The sequence below is a fragment of the Xenopus laevis genome, chromosome 5S (assembly GCF_017654675.1).
Source record: "Xenopus laevis strain J_2021 chromosome 5S, Xenopus_laevis_v10.1, whole genome shotgun sequence".
Classification (NCBI taxonomy): domain Eukaryota; kingdom Metazoa; phylum Chordata; class Amphibia; order Anura; family Pipidae; genus Xenopus; species Xenopus laevis.
In genome coordinates, this window is record NC_054380.1 from 49,631,407 (window position 1) to 49,651,406 (window position 20,000).

The window sequence follows — 20,000 nt, forward strand, 5'->3', positions numbered from 1 at the left end:
TTACCACCTAAACTGGTCCCAAAATTAGAGAAATTACCAATTACCCAAAAATATCTTCTGCATTAAACATAACTTTTATTCATGCATTAAAAACTGTTAACATAACCATCATCACACAAAACTGAAATAGGTCCATAAATACAATTGAAAATCACTATGATGGACTCCTGAAGATAGTGGCAAGTAATAGATTAGTTACTCTTTGATAACCATTATTACCCCAAAAATTTCACCCAACCAATCAGTACTGCCTACCAACGGGACTAATGTGGACTAGCCATAACCCACAGTCCACCCATATAGCTAAAAGTTCCCTCCAGTAATAAACATGGCACTGAATGCAAATGAACTGTGAAGCTTGGCAGACACTGAAAGAGTTAAACATCATACAAACACATCAAAACTCGGATACCTAACAGTTGCAATTTTTTTATGGTCACTGTGCATCAGTGTTGTAATGACAGAAAACTAAGGACCAGACCAAATCAAAGTACAGAGTTATTGCAAGGCTGGAGGCATAGCATCTGTCAGCCAATAACTTTGTCTCTACTCTGTGCTGGTTCAGAGGGCATATGCGTGCTAACAAAATAACAGATTTTTTTTGTTTCCTTTGCTGTTCTTTTCTTCTGGGCATTTTAGTTTTAATTTTAATCACATTATGTCTCTTGGTTATTCACCCCTAAAAATGTTTTGTCTGTTACTGTACATAAATAGAAATTATAAAAATTACTAAAATGTATTCTTGATTAATATTTGTTTCTGCAGCTCTCCAAATATATTTCTATATGAAAAAAGTGCAAAATATGAGTGCCTACCTTTCAGTTCAGCTTAATTATATTTCATCTACATATACAGCAATATGAATATTTTTACCATAGAATTGTAATAATTTTGAGTTTTTAATCCTTTCTCCTAATTCACTTTTTTGTAGTTTTCTCCATTTCATGCAAGCATTGTGGCATCTTGTTCCTACGATTTCACAGTCAGGTAAGGATACCTGTGCTATGTGTAGTAATAGTGTAACATAAAATTTGCCATTACAGTCAAACACTGATTTTACATTCCCAGATTTGGCTTTTTTCCCATTCAACACCGATTTTTTTTTTTTAAGTCTCACCAATTCAAATGCAGTTTATTAGGTGCTATTCATGGATTTTAACCACTTCTTTTCATGCATTTTGCTCCATAATTGTCTTTCAGTTTAAAAAAAGAAATTAAAAAAAAATGCTAGTTTGACTTCTATAAATTTTACTTACAACTCACATGCATACACAATGGTGTAAAAAGTGAATTTCAACTAGTTTGCATCTTATATGGCCAACTACTGTACTTATTGCATTAGGGTGTGACAGCTTAAGGATACTTCACCCCATACATTACATTACACAAGAGGCAGACCAAGAAAGTAGAAAGGGATAAACAAATAATGCTTCCAGAAGCAATTTGTTAAAAACTTTAAATCCACTGAAAATTTTTAATGACTATATATTGCTACTTGTTACATTCCTTTAAAAATCAGTTTTTAGATGAAGGACACTTTTAAGTTGCTTAAAAATATTTCTGTTATTTCATGTTTAACTAGATTTTACACCATTTATTTCTGCTTCCTGAAATTATTACATGAGAGTTTTATTGTACAGCCATGTACTTAATACTAACTTCTGACTGTTTTCTCTGACTGTGAGGAAGGTCTTTTGGCTCTCTTGCTTTTATGGATATTCAAATAGTGGTTTAATCCCAGCTATGGTTTCCAGTTCCTGGTGTGCACTGCTGAATGGTATAATAGTGAAAAGATCTTTTTTTTAAGCCCATATTGAAATCTTTATTTTTTAAAACTCCGTAGTATGTCCTCTTTAACTTATCAAATCATAAGCAGTTCTTTTAGTCCCAAAGTTGACATACAGTCATATGAAAAAGTTTTGGAACCCTTTGCAGCCTGCATAATAATTTTCTCTACTTTCAACAAAAAAAGATAACAGTGGTATGTCTTTATTTCCCAGGAACATCTGGGGTGTATTTTGGGGTGTTTTCTGAGATTTTTAGTGAAGCAGTATTCAGTTGAATGAAATTAAATTTGAAAAACTGGCTTTGCAAAAATTTGGGTACCCTTTTAATTTTGCTAATTTGACTGCATGTAACTGCTAATGAAAATATCATGTAGTGTTGCCTTCAGAAACACTACTATAGTTCATATAAACAAGCTGCTGAGTAGCAATGGCGGAAATTTAAAAAAGGCTATATGACACAGGATAAATAATGGATAACAGATAACATTATTATCTACAGAGCTCATCTGCTATCTTCTGTGTAACTTGAGCCTTTGCTCCTTTGAATAGCTGCCCCATTGCTACACAGCAGCTTATTTATATAAACAATAGTAGTGTTTCTGAATCAAACACAGCAGTTTTACTAGTGCAGGGCAACACTGCATTATATTTTTATTACTTTTAAACAATTTAATTTGTTGATGTTACTGGTCCTTTAAGCCTTGAACTTCATAGGCAGGTGCGCCCATGTGGTGTGGGCCCTTTAACAGAGGTTGCTGAAGCTTGCTTGGCAATGAAAAATGTAGCTTTATTTCTTTAAAGCAGAAGGAAAAAGCATTACACAGCTCAATTTCAGCATGGCATCAGAACAGCAGAGCAGTTTCCCTAGGTCTTTCCTTGAAGAGAGCCAACATCAGACAGAGAGACTCTTGCTGACTGGAGCAGCCTTTTATACCCAAGGCTCCCTGAATGCTTTGTCGTTCTGTGACATCATACAGCTCACATTAAACAAATGTTAAATTTTAACAATAATTGCAATTTCTACATGTACATTTACATATTAGCCTTCATAGTTTACAACATAAAAAAGGTAAAAAGAAACACATTTAAACAAAGTTTGAATTCCAAACTGTGAAATGTCTGTGCACAGCTGACAACAATCAGGCTGCACCCATGTGTTTCCAAACCCTGTGCAGACTGATCAACTTGGGAAACTCAGGTAAGTATTTTAAACTTTAAATTTTAAAGTTTGAACTCATATATAAAGGGTATATTTTAGTGGCAAGTTGCTTTTCTAAGAGGAAAAACTAATGTTTAAATGTTCTAACTTTATAGAGCTGCAAACAGACTGCTTTCACATGGCTTTTTAACCCTGTTGTTGCCATGTTGAACACAGGAGAAAAAATGTGTTTCAAGGCTGCGAATGGTGTAGGATAGACACAAGAAGTAATGAAAGACAGATTAAGAAACAGAGTTTGCGCTGGCCAGCAGAGGCAGAAAAGACAGAGAAGAAAGAAAGAAAGTAAGAAAGTACTGTCCTCCACACATATCTCAAAAAAAAACAAAACATTATTTAAGTGACATAACTCTGTCACAGCCCAATCATGAGAAAAGGTATTTAGGGTGGCCAATTGCAAGTTGTGCTTCTGTTTAACTCTCCTCTGAAGAGTGAAAGCAAGGGATACTCAAAGCAACTCTCAAAAGATCTGAAAACAAAGATTGTTCAGTATCATGATTTAGGGGAAGGCTACAAAAAGCTATCTCAGAGGTTTAAACTGTCAGTTTGAACTGTAAGGAATGTAATCAGGAAATGGAAGGCCATACGCCCAGTTGCTGCAAAATCCAGGTCTGGCATTCCAAAAAAAATACAGGAGTGCATATGCAGAGGATTGTGAGTGGTTACAGACAACCCAAAGATCACCTCCAAAGACCTGCAAGAACATCTTGCTGCAGTTGGTGTATCTGTATATCGTTCCACAATTCAGCGCACTTTTCACAAAGAACATCTGTATGGCAGAGTGATGCACTCAAGCCACAAACAGAGTCGCTTGTTGTATGCAGGAGCTCATACAAGCCACATTCATTTTGGAACAAAGTGCTTTGGACTGATAAGATAAAAATTTAGTTATTTGGTCATAACAAAAAGCTATTTGCTTGCTGGAAGAAGAATACCACATTCCAAGAAAAACACCTGCTACCTACTGTCAAAATTGGTGGAGGTTCCATCATGCTGTGGGCTGTGTGGCTAGTTCAAGGACTGGGGCCCTTGTTAAAGTCAAGGGTCTGATGAATTCAACCCAATATCAAAATATACTTCATGATAATGTTCAAGGATCAGTCACAAAGTTGAAGTTAAGGGGTTAGATATTCCAACAAGACAATGGGGCTCATTTATTAACGCAGCGCAGCGCTAAAAAGAGCGCAGTGGCCAGACATTTGCCCAGCGCATGCGAGTATTTAATAATGTAGCGCACGATACCTTAACAGTGCGATTTGTGCGCTAATGTAGACACAAGACAGGTGCGACGTGTGAAACTGCGTATCAGCTGTCGCAGTGCTTATAATAAATTGTGCGCACAGGAAGATACCGCAAAGGTAAGGATTAGTTGTGCTCATGTATGAATGCGCTGCTTTAATTAGTTGCGTCACATATTGCGCATATTGCGTTCACTTAGACGCATCTGCATTTGTTTCTGTGCTAATATTTGTTTGGTTGCAAAGGTGTTTAGCCTACCTGATACCCTTAAAGGAACCTTGGTCAATACAAACATGTTGGGTGGAAGGCGTGGTTAATATGCACTTTACAAGGGTTGTTCATCTTGAATATACTAGCGCAGCTGGGCAGGAATGCGCATTTTGAAGAGCGTTACTATTACGCCACGAAGAGGCAGGCGTAAAAATTGTGGTGCTGTTGCCCGGGTGCAGTTTTGCACATATACAGACGCAAATCTGCGACGGCCGCAGTGCAAGCGCATTGTAGCCACGCCCACAGCCACGCCCCTAACAACCACGGCATCGTTTGCGACATAAATGCCCAATCTTTTGCGCAATGCGCATAAACAAAACCATCGCAAAAGCTCTGTGTTATGCGCAATATCACGCAAATATATTAGCGATCACGCTTGTGATGGCGCAGACAACCTTTTGCGTCCACTTATGCGCTGCGCTGCTTTAATAAATGAGCCCCAGTGACCCTAAACGCACTTCCAAATCTACAAAATCATTAATGCAGAGTACAATATTCTGGAATGGCCGTCACAATCCCCCGATTTGAATATCGAAAATCTATGGGATGATTTGAAGCAGGCTTTCCTTGCTCGGCAGCCATCAAATTTAACTGAACTGGAGAGATTTTGTATGGACGAATGGTAAACAATACCGCCATCCAGAATCCAAGACACTCGTCAGAGGCTATAAGAGGCGTTTAGAGGCTGTTACATTTGCAAAAGGAGGCTCAACTAAGTATTGATATTAATAAATATCTCTGTTGGGGTGCCCACATTTATGCACCTGTCTAATTTTGTTATGATGCATATTGCATATTTTCTGTTAATCCAATAAAATTTGTCACCACTGAAACACTACTGTTTCCATAAGGCATGTTATATGTTAAAAGGAAGTTGCTACTTTGAAAGCTCAGCCAATGATAAACAAAACTTCATTATGGATGCATGAGAATATTTTATACATATCATCTTGTTCCTATGTATTGTACCTGAAAATATAAGGCTGACCAAACAGTCCTTTTGAAAGATATGTGCTATAGCAGGTGCTGCTGAAACTATTTTCCCATAGCCTCAATAGGAAGGCCAAAGTAATTAGATGAAATATGATGTAAGTGACCTTTTATACTGACAAATTTTATTTGAGTTGTCAACCTACATATTTACAGAGTAAACATATCTTACTAATTGTTTACATTTTCTGCAACATTAGTAGCAGTTCTTACGAATATTATTTCATATTTTAAAGCAAAACTGCCCTGACTTGAAGCAGAACTGACCTGTTCTTAACTTAATATCGAATGGTATGAGAATAATGAAACCAAACCAAGAATAATTTTATTTGTCATCCTGTGTATATCCAAGGTATCTCTCATTGCCTGACAAGTCTGACAAATAAAATATTACCCCACTTACAATGAGTCTATGCCCCTTTTAATACAGGACAATTTCTTGCTGGCCCTTCTTGCTTGCTACAGCTAAGTTTATTATTTGGAGTACCCCAAGGCAGATCAAGGATTTATCTAATTTATAAGCAGCTTGCATAATTTGCTAACTTTACGTGTCAGCATTTTATCTTATCTCTCAGTGAGCCACCCAGGTTCTCCATATACATCTGCAAGAATCATATCCATCTGCAAGAATGGCACATCCTAAATGGTATCAATTAGCCTGCACAGTTTGTTGTCATTGGCAACAAAAACAAAATAAATGAAAAGTGGGTCCAACACAGAAGCACCAACTGAGAACCCTACTCTAAGCAAAGAATCATTGGCAACCACCCTCTGTACACGTTCCTTTACAACACACATGTAAGTGTCTTAGGCAAGCATTCTACTTTTTTATTTACACCTTTAATATAGGTGTTTTTTTTTTTTTTTTGTATTTATGGACTCACTGGCTGGTTTTGTACTGTTGTGGAACTATTGGGTACAGAGGAGTTGAATACAATGTAACATAATTTATTCTTCTTCTGACTCTTCCCAGATTTCATATGGGAGTCACTGACCCCATCTAAAAAATGCTCTGTCAGGCTACAAATGTATTATTGTTGCTCTTCTTTCTATTCAGACAATTTCCTATTCATATTCCAATTTCTTATTCAAATTAATGCATAGTTTATTGGTTAATTTGGACCCTAGCAACCATAATGCTGGAATTTCAAATTGGAGAGCTGCTGAATAAAAAGGCTAAATAATAAAATAATTCAAACCACAAATAAAAAATTAAATAATTTGCAAATTGTCAGATTTTTACTTTTTACTAGAAGTTAACTTAAAGGTGAACAACCCCTTTAATTCACACTATGATGTGTAGAAACTATTGTTATAACTAAAAATAGATAAATACATATTTCAGTAAAAATTCTAGGCTAAATATAAATATACAGCATTTCCAGCCTTATTCTTTTTCCTAGTGTATCAGCTCTTATGCAAAAAAATTTACATTCTGGTGTTACTTAGCAGATATCTAGATGCAAAATATATGTGTGCTTATGTGCCGCTTTTACACCACACTGCAAATTTCTAATAATGCAATGTAAAACCACCATGTGTGACATAGCCCTAACATTTTGCAGCCTTCTAGAGATAGGAGTATGTATTTGAGATATTGTGACATTATAATTGCACACAGGTGGACTCTATTCAGGTAATGGGGTGGGGAAATACTTATGCAATCAAGACCCTTTATTTGCCTGTCAACATCATGGATTCTTTTCTGTAGCTCAGTGAAATAATATCCCATTTAAATTCAGAATGTAAGACAGAAAGACATGATATAATGCAAGGGGGTGGTGAATACTTATTCACTACACTGTATTTCAGTACATATTGTTCAGGTACAGTTGATATTTTCTAGTATAGTGGTATAGTGAAATATTTTAAAGGATTTCTTCTTTTAGGAACATCTAAATCATCAATTTTCATTGTCAGCATTTTTCAGTAGCAGTTTGTTTAATAATTGTTGTTTCATATTTTCCTATAAAAAATGCAATTACCCATTTTTAGGGATCTGTGCTAACTATACCACTGTAAAAGTGGGCTCCGCACCATTAAGTATTGTGAAGAGTTCATAGCATTTAATCAGGAGAGAAGAGACAGGGGCAATGTGAGCTCTGCACATTCCTCTTCCCTTACTTGCTCAAATGAATAATAGGTTGAAACATTTAGAATCCTCTGCTAACACTTTGTTCTATACACATTCCATCTTATATCATATGCACATTCCAAGTTCTAATCATGCTAAATCAAGTATATATCAATTTAGGATGGTGGATAATTCTACTACTAGCTCAGCTATTGAATCAAATAAATGCATATAAATCATACTCGTGATTTATCTCTTTAGGTTACATAGTTTGTGATATGTTGTCTCTTCTCAATTTTTTTGGCTAAGTTATATATATATATATATATATATATATATATATATATAATAAAAGCCTTTTCAAACATTATGCTGTATACTGTACATATTCCAAGTTTTATAATATGCATATTCCAAGTTATAATCACACTGAATAAAGTATGGGTGGATAATACAGCTCAACTATAGAATGAAAAAAATGTATACAAATTGTATTTAATCCTCTAGGGTACATAGCTTGTAATGCATGTATCCAAAATATCTCTCTCTGTCTTTTCTGGAATTGTATGGCTAAGCTATATATTATAGGAGCCTGTGCAAACATAACGTTCTATATTCATTAAAGTTTGTCATGTGCTCATTCCAAGTTTAGTCACTTGCTCGCATATTGTGGACTGTATGTTGGCTACTTCTGTCATATTTGCATTTAACTCTTTCCCCTATTTTAGCTAACCTGCATTGTGTATTTAGTGTTACCGTACATAATCTCTTTGCATTCCTGAGGGAGGAGGTCAAATAGAGTGACCTTCCTCAGGGACATTAAACCAGAACTGCAAGTGACCCAATTCTTAAAAACCCAAAGTACAGAAAATAACGCCAAAATGAAAAAGGTAACTATGGCAACCATTACAAAAAAGTAACTTTATGATATAGTTCACCAAACAACTATAATGCACTGCAAACATTATATATATATATATATATATGTATGTATGTGTCCAAAAGTACCTGCACTCTGACCACTTCAATCTTTCACGGGTGCTTGGTCAAGAGTATTGTACAACAGTCGAAAAAGGACCCGCACTCCAATTTAATCAAATAATGGTGCACAGTGATGTCTGAATAAAAACACCATTATTTGATTAAATTGGAGTGCGGGCCCATTCTCGACTATATATATATATATATATATATATATATATATATATATATATATATATATATATATATATAAACCAGTACGAGCATGGTCAGTCGCACACCTTTGGAAGAAACAAATGACCAGGTGCTGCTATCATGTCAGTTATTTAAATGTCCATATATAGTTAATAGCGCACACTGGAACGTTTAAAAGATTAATTTATTTAACAAAAGTTAAAAATAAGTGTATCGACGTTTCGGTCCGGATCTGGGACCGTTTTCAAGATACAGCACACAATAAAAACAGGGGTTATATACCCTTACCAATTACCAATTAACAAACAGGAAGTGAAATCACCAACAAGTATCACACATTAAAATAGGTGAAGGCTGTCCCAGTATTAGAATGTTATTCAGAAACAATTGGTTAAATAACAAAGTAATAGTAATGTGTCAAGTGTTCATAACTTATTAGAAACATAGTTTCACAATAGAGTCAATTCAAAACCATAGCATAGCTTATGTATTAAGGAACATCCCTTCATCTTGAGAACCAGAACAAAAATGTGGAAACTGACATGTTTAACAGAAGAAAAACAATCTCAACGTTGGTCAAGAAAACATGTTAGTGACAATTGTTCATTAAGACCATACGGTGCAATAGTGTTTAATTTTTTAATCCAAAAACATTCACGCAGAAGGAGTAATTTGGACCGGTCGCCTCCTCTCCGTGGAATAGGTATATGATCAATTCCTATATACTTAAAGGTTGGTAAATGGTGCCCCATCTCTAAGTAATGTTTGGCCACTGGTTTTGTTGTATAATTGTCTCTAAAAGCTGTACTGATGGCTGAGCGATGGGCATCCATCCGGAGCCGCAAAGTAAGATCTGTTTTGCCCACGTATGCAAGGCCACAAGGGCATGTAATCAGATAAACCACATGTGTGGTGGTGCAAGAAATATGTGATCTAATAGCGAATCGTTTCCCCGTATGTGGATGTGTAAAACTTTGCCCCGGGTTCATATATCGACAGGATGTGCAGGAGGGACATCTAAAACACCCCAGCTTGCGCGTTGCCAACCATCCCGTGGGGGCAGGCTGATAACACGAAATGGGATCGGATTTAACTAGAAGATTGTGTAGACTGACTCCTCTCTTATAGGCTATCATGGGAGGCCTGTCTAGTGCCCTTTTTAATCCAGTGTCAGCCTGTAAAATGTTCCAATTTTTATGCACAACTTTTTGATTTGCCCAGCTACACCGGAGAATTGAGAAGAAAAAACTAACCTATTCATGGATGGTTCATTCTTTTTACTCCCCTGTACCTTATTTTTGGCCTTGTGGAGTGCTTGGTGTAGCAACCTTTGGGATAACCCCTTGCTCGAAATCGGTCATTCATCTCTTTAAGCTGTCTATCTCTGTTGACCTCCGATGAATTATTCCGCAGAACCCTACAAAATTGAGAAATGGGGAGTGAAATTTTCATAGACTCCGGATGCTGACTATTGTATTGTAATAAAGTATTTCGGTCAGTTGTTTTTCTGTATAAAGAATAGTCAAATCGATCCCCTTGGCGGGCAATTTCCACATCCAAAAACTGTATTGTATTCATATTAGTGGTGGCTGTAAATTTGACAGGACCGCCCAGGTCATTCAACTGGGAAACCATAGATAAAAAAGAACTTTCATTGCCCCTCCACACAATAAGAATATCATCTATATAGCGTCTAAAGAATAATAGACTTTGGCCAAACTTAGGAAAAATGTTAGTCTGCTCAAATTGGTGCATAAAAAGATTGGCGTACGCTGGTGCCATGGCAGCACCCATCGCCGTGCCCGATACTTGTATATAATAATTACGTTCAAATCTAAAATAATTCATGGTCAGACACATGTGAAGCAGTTGTAAAACACATTCGACGTTGGGACCTGAATATAAACCATATTGTGCAATGGAGCGCCGTACTGATTCAACACCCAGATCATGGGGAATGCACGTATACAGATTCACCACGTCCATACTTGCCAAGATAATGGTCTCTCCAGTATTGATTCTAAAATTTTTTATCAAACTGAGCAAATGTGGGGTGTCTCTTAAATATGTGGGAGTGGCCTGTACAATGGGTTGAAGTACTGAATCAATAAACAAACCGATAGGATGGAAAAGACTATCCCTGCTAGAAACTATTGGGCGTCCTGGAGGCGCAATAGGATTTTTATGCACCTTGGGTAAAGCGTATAAAACCGGGCATTTGGGAAAATCCATGGTAAGGAACGATCTTAATTCCTCTGATATAAACTCATTATCAAACGACAATTTAATAAATGCATCAACCTGTTTCTTGAAATGATTCACCGGGTCATTCTTAAGCAATTTGTAAACTTGCGTATCGGAAAGCTGCCTTAAAATTTCATTCCGATAATCCACATAATTTAACAGGACAATGCCCCCGCCCTTATCCGCGGGGCGTATTACAATATTACTGTCGTGAGATAAAGAGTTTATAGCTGCAGTTTCAGCTTTAGATAAATTATTTCTGATTTTCTGTGATCCAATAATAGACACTACTTCATTGTCTACACTTTGTTTAAATAATTTAATAGCCGGATTGGTCACTGGGGGATTGTATAAGCTTTTGAGTTTCAAATTAGTAGTAGACAGAGGAGCAGGATTATCACGATAAATGTCCTTCAAACATAACAGTCTGCAGAATCGAAAAAAGTCAATGTCCCAATCGAATTGTTTCAAAGGTGAAGTAGGAACATATGTAAGTCCCTTTTTGAGAAGGCTGATCTCCCCTTCAGACAGCGAATGCTGGGACAGATTAAATATAGGAATCTCTAAATCCTGCGTCCCCTTCCTCTTTTGCCCTCGCCGCGTACGGCACTTCTTGTGTTGCCCCTTCCTATAGGAGGTCTCCCCGAATCTGGCAAAGTGTTCTCTAAAAAAGGGCGCTCGTCCTGGGCATCAGATATATCATGTGTAATAGTCTGAGAAGGTACATTACCCGAAATGGCGTCGTCAGGTTCAGAATCCCCGGAGCTGATGTCAACTGAATGGAGAGGACGGGTGAGTTTAACCCGTTTCCGCCACCGCGGCCGTTGTGTACCAAATGCCCCGTCTTTCTCACCGGTAAGCCATCTGTAAACACGGAAAGAGGTATAGTCTTCATTGACACGTCGGAGCTTTTCCCTTTTAAACCGCAATAGCTCCTGCTTGTATTTGTTTACTTGCGCTTTTGCTCGCAGGAAGGGATCACGTGTCTCCAGCGCCTGATCTGCTAATCCATGTTGCGTTTCAAAGGCCACCAACGACTTCCGGGTTCTGGTTAATTCCCCAGCCACCTCCTCGATAGCGAGCACCATTAAGTCAAGAGAACAGCGGTTGAGGACTCCGATCCACTTTTTACAAAATTCTGGATTGGATCGGCCGATAGTGGGGACATTACGGATCCTAAAACCGCGGGGGATTCTCTTAGAACGGTAGTAGTCGGAAAGGAACAGGCCATGTAGATCCAAATCTACTTCCTTCTTTTTCAGTCTCTCCCAATCCTGGGAAACATCAGTATCTGACAATTTGAAAGGTAATTCCGTATGACTATGGTGCCATAAAACACGATCAGCGTCAGCTTCTGTAACATGCCAAGTTTCCGCATAATCACCTTGAAAATGTGCTTTGTCGATAAAATCCTCCATAGTGATTTATTTCCAATATATAGTATAAATGCAGGGTGCGTGAACCAGGTATCAAACGAATACCCATATACAAACCAGTACGAGCATGGTCAGTCGCACACCTTTGGAAGAAACAAATGACCAGGTGCTGCTATCATGTCAGTTATTTAAATGTCCATATATAGTTAATAGCGCACACTGGAACGTTTAAAAGATTAATTTATTTAACAAAAGTTAAAAATAAGTGTATCGACGTTTCGGTCCGGATCTGGGACCGTTTTCAAGATACAGCACACAATAAAAACAGGGGTTATATACCCTTACCAATTACCAATTAACAAACAGGAAGTGAAATCACCAACAAGTATCACACATTAAAATAGGTGAAGGCTGTCCCAGTATTAGAATGTTATTCAGAAACAATTGGTTAAATAACAAAGTAATAGTAATGTGTCAAGTGTTCATAACTTATTAGAAACATATTCTGGTTCTCAAGATGAAGGGATGTTCCTTAATACATAAGCTATGCTATGGTTTTGAATTGACTCTATTGTGAAACTATGTTTCTAATAAGTTATGAACACTTGACACAATACTATTACTTTGTTATTTAACCAATTGTTTCTGAATAACATTCTAATACTGGGACAGCCTTCACCTATTTTAATGTGTGATACTTGTTGGTGATTTCACTTCCTGTTTGTTAATTGGTAATTGGTAAGGGTATATAACCCCTGTTTTTATTGTGTGCTGTATCTTGAAAACGGTCCCAGATCCGGACCGAAACGTCGATACACTTATTTTTAACTTTTGTTAAATAAATTAATCTTTTAAACGTTCCAGTGTGCGCTATTAACTATATATGGACATTTAAATAACTGACATGATAGCAGCACCTGGTCATTTGTTTCTTCCAAAGGTGTGCGACTGACCATGCTCGTACTGGTTTGTATATGGGTATTCGTTTGATACCTGGTTCACGCACCCTGCATTTATACTATATATTGGAAATAAATCACTATGGAGGATTTTATCGACAAAGCACATTTTCAAGGTGATTATGCGGAAACTTGGCATGTTACAGAAGCTGACGCTGATCGTGTTTTATGGCACCATAGTCATACGGAATTACCTTTCAAATTGTCAGATACTGATGTTTCCCAGGATTGGGAGAGACTGAAAAAGAAGGAAGTAGATTTGGATCTACATGGCCTGTTCCTTTCCGACTACTACCGTTCTAAGAGAATCCCCCGCGGTTTTAGGATCCGTAATGTCCCCACTATCGGCCGATCCAATCCAGAATTTTGTAAAAAGTGGATCGGAGTCCTCAACCGCTGTTCTCTTGACTTAATGGTGCTCGCTATCGAGGAGGTGGCTGGGGAATTAACCAGAACCCGGAAGTCGTTGGTGGCCTTTGAAACGCAACATGGATTAGCAGATCAGGCGCTGGAGACACGTGATCCCTTCCTGCGAGCAAAAGCGCAAGTAGACAAATACAAGCAGGAGCTATTGCGGTTTAAAAGGGAAAAGCTCCGACGTGTCAATGAAGACTATACCTCTTTCCGTGTTTACAGATGGCTTACCGGTGAGAAAGACGGGGCATTTGGTACACAACGGCCGCGGTGGCGGAAACGGGTTAAACTCACCCGTCCTCTCCATTCAGTTGACATCAGCTCCGGGGATTCTGAACCTGACGACGCCATTTCGGGTAATGTACCTTCTCAGACTATTACACATGATATATCTGATGCCCAGGACGAGCGCCCTTTTTTAGAGAACACTTTGCCAGATTCGGGGAGACCTCCTATAGGAAGGGGCAACACAAGAAGTGCCGTACGCGGCGAGGGCAAAAGAGGAAGGGGACGCAGGATTTAGAGATTCCTATATTCAATCTGTCCCAGCATTCGCTGTCTGAAGGGGAGATCAGCCTTCTCAAAAAGGGACTTACATATGTTCCTACTTCACCTTTGAAACAATTCGATTGGGACATTGACTTTTTTCGATTCTGCAGACTGTTATGTTTGAAGGACATTTATCGTGATAATCCTGCTCCTCTGTCTACTACTAATTTGAAACTCAAAAGCTTATACAATCCCCCAGTGACCAATCCGGCTATTAAATTATTTAAACAAAGTGTAGACAATGAAGTAGTGTCTATTATTGGATCACAGAAAATCAGAAATAATTTATCTAAAGCTGAAACTGCAGCTATAAACTCTTTATCTCACGACAGTAATATTGTAATACGCCCCGCGGATAAGGGCGGGGGCATTGTCCTGTTAAATTATGTGGATTATCGGAATGAAATTTTAAGGCAGCTTTCCGATACGCAAGTTTACAAATTGCTTAAGAATGACCCGGTGAATCATTTCAAGAAACAGGTTGATGCATTTATTAAATTGTCGTTTGATAATGAGTTTATATCAGAGGAATTAAGATCGTTCCTTACCATGGATTTTCCCAAATGCCCGGTTTTATACGCTTTACCCAAGGTGCATAAAAATCCTATTGCGCCTCCAGGACGCCCAATAGTTTCTAGCAGGGATAGTCTTTTCCATCCTATCGGTTTGTTTATTGATTCAGTACTTCAACCCATTGTACAGGCCACTCCCACATATTTAAGAGACACCCCACATTTGCTCAGTTTGATAAAAATTTTTAGAATCAATACTGGAGAGACCATTATCTTGGCAAGTATGGACGTGGTGAATCTGTATACGTGCATTCCCCATGATCTGGGTGTTGAATCAGTACGGCGCTCCATTGCACAATATGGTTTATATTCAGGTCCCAACGTCGAATGTGTTTTACAACTGCTTCACATGTGTCTGACCATGAATTATTTTAGATTTGAACGTAATTATTATATACAAGTATCGGGCACGGCGATGGGTGCTGCCATGGCACCAGCGTACGCCAATCTTTTTATGCACCAATTTGAGCAGACTAACATTTTTCCTAAGTTTGGCCAAAGTCTATTATTCTTTAGACGCTATATAGATGATATTCTTATTGTGTGGAGGGGCAATGAAAGTTCTTTTTTATCTATGGTTTCCCAGTTGAATGACCTGGGCGGTCCTGTCAAATTTACAGCCACCACTAATATGAATACAATACAGTTTTTGGATGTGGAAATTGCCCGCCAAGGGGATCGATTTGACTATTCTTTATACAGAAAAACAACTGACCGAAATACTTTATTACAATACAATAGTCAGCATCCGGAGTCTATGAAAATTTCACTCCCCATTTCTCAATTTTGTAGGGTTCTGCGGAATAATTCATCGGAGGTCAACAGAGATAGACAGCTTAAAGAGATGAATGACCGATTTCGAGCAAGGGGTTATCCCCAAAGGTTGCTACACCAAGCACTCCACAAGGCCAAAAATAAGGTACAGGGGAGTAAAAAGAATGAACCATCCATGAATAGGTTAGTTTTTTCTTCTCAATTCTCCGGTGTAGCTGGGCAAATCAAAAAAGTTGTGCATAAAATTGGAACATTTTACAGGCTGACACTGGATTAAAAAGGGCACTAGACAGGCCTCCCATGATAGCCTATAAGAGAGGAGTCAGTCTACACAATCTTCTAGTTAAATCCGATCCCATTTCGTGTTATCAGCCTGCCCCCACGGGATGGTTGGCAACGCGCAAGCTGGGGTGTTTTAGATGTCCCTCCTGCACATCCTGTCGATATATGAACCCGGGGCAAAGTTTTACACATCCACATACGGGGAAACGATTCGCTATTAGATCACATATTTCTTGCACCACCACACATGTGGTTTATCTGATTACATGCCCTTGTGGCCTTGCATACGTGGGCAAAACAGATCTTACTTTGCGGCTCCGGATGGATGCCCATCGCTCAGCCATCAGTACAGCTTTTAGAGACAATTATACAACAAAACCAGTGGCCAAACATTACTTAGAGATGGGGCACCATTTACCAACCTTTAAGTATATAGGAATTGATCATATACCTATTCCACGGAGAGGAGGCGACCGGTCCAAATTACTCCTTCAGCGTGAATGTTTTTGGATTAAAAAATTAAACACTATTGCACCGTATGGTCTTAATGAACAATTGTCACTAACATGTTTTCTTGACCAACGTTGAGATTGTTTTTCTTCTGTTAAACATGTCAGTTTCCACATTTTTGTTCTGGTTCTCAAGATGAAGGGATGTTCCTTAATACATAAGCTATGCTATGGTTTTGAATTGACTCTATTGTGAAACTATGTTTCTAATAAGTTATGAACACTTGACACATTACTATTACTTTGTTATTTAACCAATTGTTTCTGAATAACATTCTAATACTGGGACAGCCTTCACCTATTTTAATGTGTGATACTTGTTGGTGATTTCACTTCCTGTTTGTTAATTGGTAATTGGTAAGGGTATATAACCCCTGTTTTTATTGTGTGCTGTATCTTGAAAACGGTCCCAGATCCGGACCGAAACGTCGATACACTTATTTTTAACTTTTGTTAAATAAATTAATCTTTTAAACGTTCCAGTGTGCGCTATTAACTATATATGGACATATATATATATATATATATATATATATATATATATATATATATATATATATATATATATATATATATATATATATATATATATATATATATAAATAAAATCAATGAAGAAAAGAGTCCGCACTCATGGGTCTTTGTGATGCAAAAAAACTATTTAGTGTTTATTCGATGTTTTGGCTTCTAAACACAAGCCGTCATCAGGAAGAAACAACCAGCACACAAACACACATATTTATACACCTAAGACAAGCACAAAATGGCGCCAAACAGATAAAATGACGTGGAGAGTGGGTGTGCAAAAAGTGATGTCATCAGTGTTTATCTCACTGTGAAGCAAAATTACCTAATCCCCACAGAATTCCCACAATATAAGAAAAAATAGTGCAAGTGATCATAGAATCAACAGAGGGACACCCATCCCGTATTAGTGCTTGCTAAAAATTATTTTAAAAAAAAAATGTCTCTTTCAACCAGTAGCTAAATTTCATGACTTTTACCTACAACCGTTGGTCCAGCACATGGATTCTTACATTAAGGACACTAAACTTTTACTGACCTTATTGAAAAGATGTTAGGTTACCCTTGAACTGCATTCTTGTTACCATGGACGTATCGAGCCTTTACACAGTGATTCCCCATTCAGAGGGCATTGAGATATGCAAAAGAGCATTGTCAAAATACCACTCAGGTCTACCTCTGGTGGAATTCCTAATCTCTCTATTGGACATGGTATTGTCACACAATTATTTCATGTTCCAAGATTGTTTTTTCCTTCAAGTGTCTGGGACGGCTATGTGTTCGAATGTTGCGCCCTCTTTTGCAAACCTATATATGGAGTACTACGAAACTAATTATTTGTTACCAATGGATGGGAATCACTTGGTGTTTTACAAGCGCTACATTGATGATCTCTTGTTACTGTGGTCAGGCACGACTGAACAACGCCTAACTTTTGTGGAGGCCTTGAACTCACTTGACTCCCCCATCAGACTGACCTTGTCGTTTGACCAAAAGCAAATACATTATCTTGACTTAACAATATATAAAGATAGGATAGGCACCACACTTTATAAAAAACCCACTGACAGAAATATTCTGATTTTGCCAGTTCACATCATCTCCCGCATATGTCCCGAGGGGTCCTATATTCCCAGTTCCTCAGAGTCATAAGGAATAACACTGATCTGGATAATGCTGCATGTCAACTTTCTACCCTAGCTGACCAGTTCCGCTGCAGGGGATATCCTTCTAAGCTGATTGATGAACAATTGCAGCGAGCAAAAAAAATGGACCCAAAATAACCTGTTGGAAACCAAAGTGGCAAAGAGACCCCTGATCTGATTTTCACATCTGAATGGACCACGGTGAGCACACAGATCAAGGATGCCATATCTGCCAGATGGGAGATAGTGAACACAGATAACCACCTTCCCTTTTTTGACAAAACACGTCCCCTTCTAGCGTACAGAAGAGGACGCAATTTAAGTGATCTCTTGGTTGTAAAAGATGTATTAGCAGAACCCAAAAGTGGGCTTACATGGTTAAACAAACAACTCAAGAAGGGCTGTTTCAAATGCTCCAACTGCCTGACATGTAATGGGATGGGAGGTACTCAGTTCACACACCCCCGGACTGGCAAGAAATTCCCGATAAACTACAGACTTACATGTACCACGGACCATGTTGTTTATATGGCATGGTGTCCCTGCGGATTACACTATGTGGGGAAGACTACTACCAGCTACCGTGAGAGGATGAATAACCACAGGAGTGCGATCAGATTGCCATTTTCATCAGGAAAAGCAGACCAGCCTGTTCCCAAGCATTGGCTAAAATGCAAACATGCCCTGCCGCAGTTTCGACATATGCTGATAGACCACATACCAGTACCACGGAGAGGGGGCAACAGGGATCTGCTATTGGTGCAAAGGGAATCTTTATGGATTTATAAGATTGAGACTCTGACTCCGAAAGGGTTAAATGAAACCCTTCCTATGTCCCCTTTCTTTTGAATTTTTTTCTTTTGGATCTCTTTTTGATGTCTTTTTACTTTTGTTTTGGTTAATCTTTTGGTTTTGTTTTTGAACATCTTTTTATGTTCAATTGCCTTAGTGGTACTTATGTAGTAATTTTTTTGACTCCACCTCTTTCGCTGTCTTTACCTAATTAAGTATTTAGCATTTGTTTGTGTTATTCGTTCCAACTTCTCTTTCAAGCAGACATGAACGATCACAAGCTATTTGACAGCTGTATATAGTATTCACGAATAATCTTGCTATCATTGTATCTAGTAGAACTTTTCGAAGTGTATTGCAACATATGTAATGAATTGTAGCCACATTGACAAGCTTACCAAACAACAGTTACTTTATTACTAAACACTTAATAAGTGTTACAGTGGTGTGAAAAACTATTTGCCCCCTTCCTGATTTCTTATTCTTTTGCATGTTTGTCACACTTAAATGTTTCTGCTCATCAAAACCCGTTAACTATTAGTCAAAGATAACATAATTGAACACAAAATGCAGTTTTTAAATGAGGGTTTTTATTATTTAGGGAGAAAAGAAATCCAAACCTGTGTGAAAAAGTAATTGCCCCCTGAACCTAATAACTGGTTGGGCCACCCTTAGCAGCAATAACTGCAATCAAGCGGTTGGGCTAGGTGAGCAATAGGAGTATTGTGCGATATTGGCTGACGTTTATTACTATACCAAACAGTTTTACGCTGATGGATTAACCTCCAAGTCACGGACCGAGGCAGCAGGCATGAAGGAGGCAGGTAGAGTGCGGAGCGGATGGGTAATACTGACGTTACTTGCTGCGTTAGGATATATGTGTAAATATCGCTTGCCACTCAATGTCGGTAGTCGATCAGGGGGATCTGCTCATCGATACGTTTGCTCTGTACCTGGATTGGTGGCGACATTTCATACGATCTAGGTGTTGGGGGACCGTCCTAGTGGATTCTGGAGACCTCTGATACACTGTACCTGAAGTGTGAGGCTACGGGTAATTGTTTTTAAAAACATTTTTTTTTAAATAATTTTTAGCAAGCACTAATA

General features: G+C 38.1%; 1 protein-coding gene across 3 annotated transcripts in view; it reads left to right on the forward strand.

The window, feature by feature from the left end:
• Positions 1–20,000, forward strand: part of LOC121394208 (peroxisomal targeting signal 2 receptor-like) — a 193,152-nt gene that overhangs the window by 103,348 nt on the left and 69,804 nt on the right. The window contains exons 8-9 of one of the 3 annotated variants that reach the window (XR_005961555.1): positions 932–987; positions 6,078–6,300. The exons of 1 other annotated variant lie outside the window; for it this stretch is intronic. Coding sequence is in view for 1 of the 2 variants with exons in the window: in XM_041564526.1 (XP_041420460.1) it covers positions 932–987 (56 nt within the window). In the remaining variant the exon portion in view is untranslated. The remainder of the gene's footprint in view (positions 1–931; positions 988–6,077; positions 6,301–20,000) is intronic. One more of the 3 variants, XM_041564526.1, reaches the window with a different exon arrangement.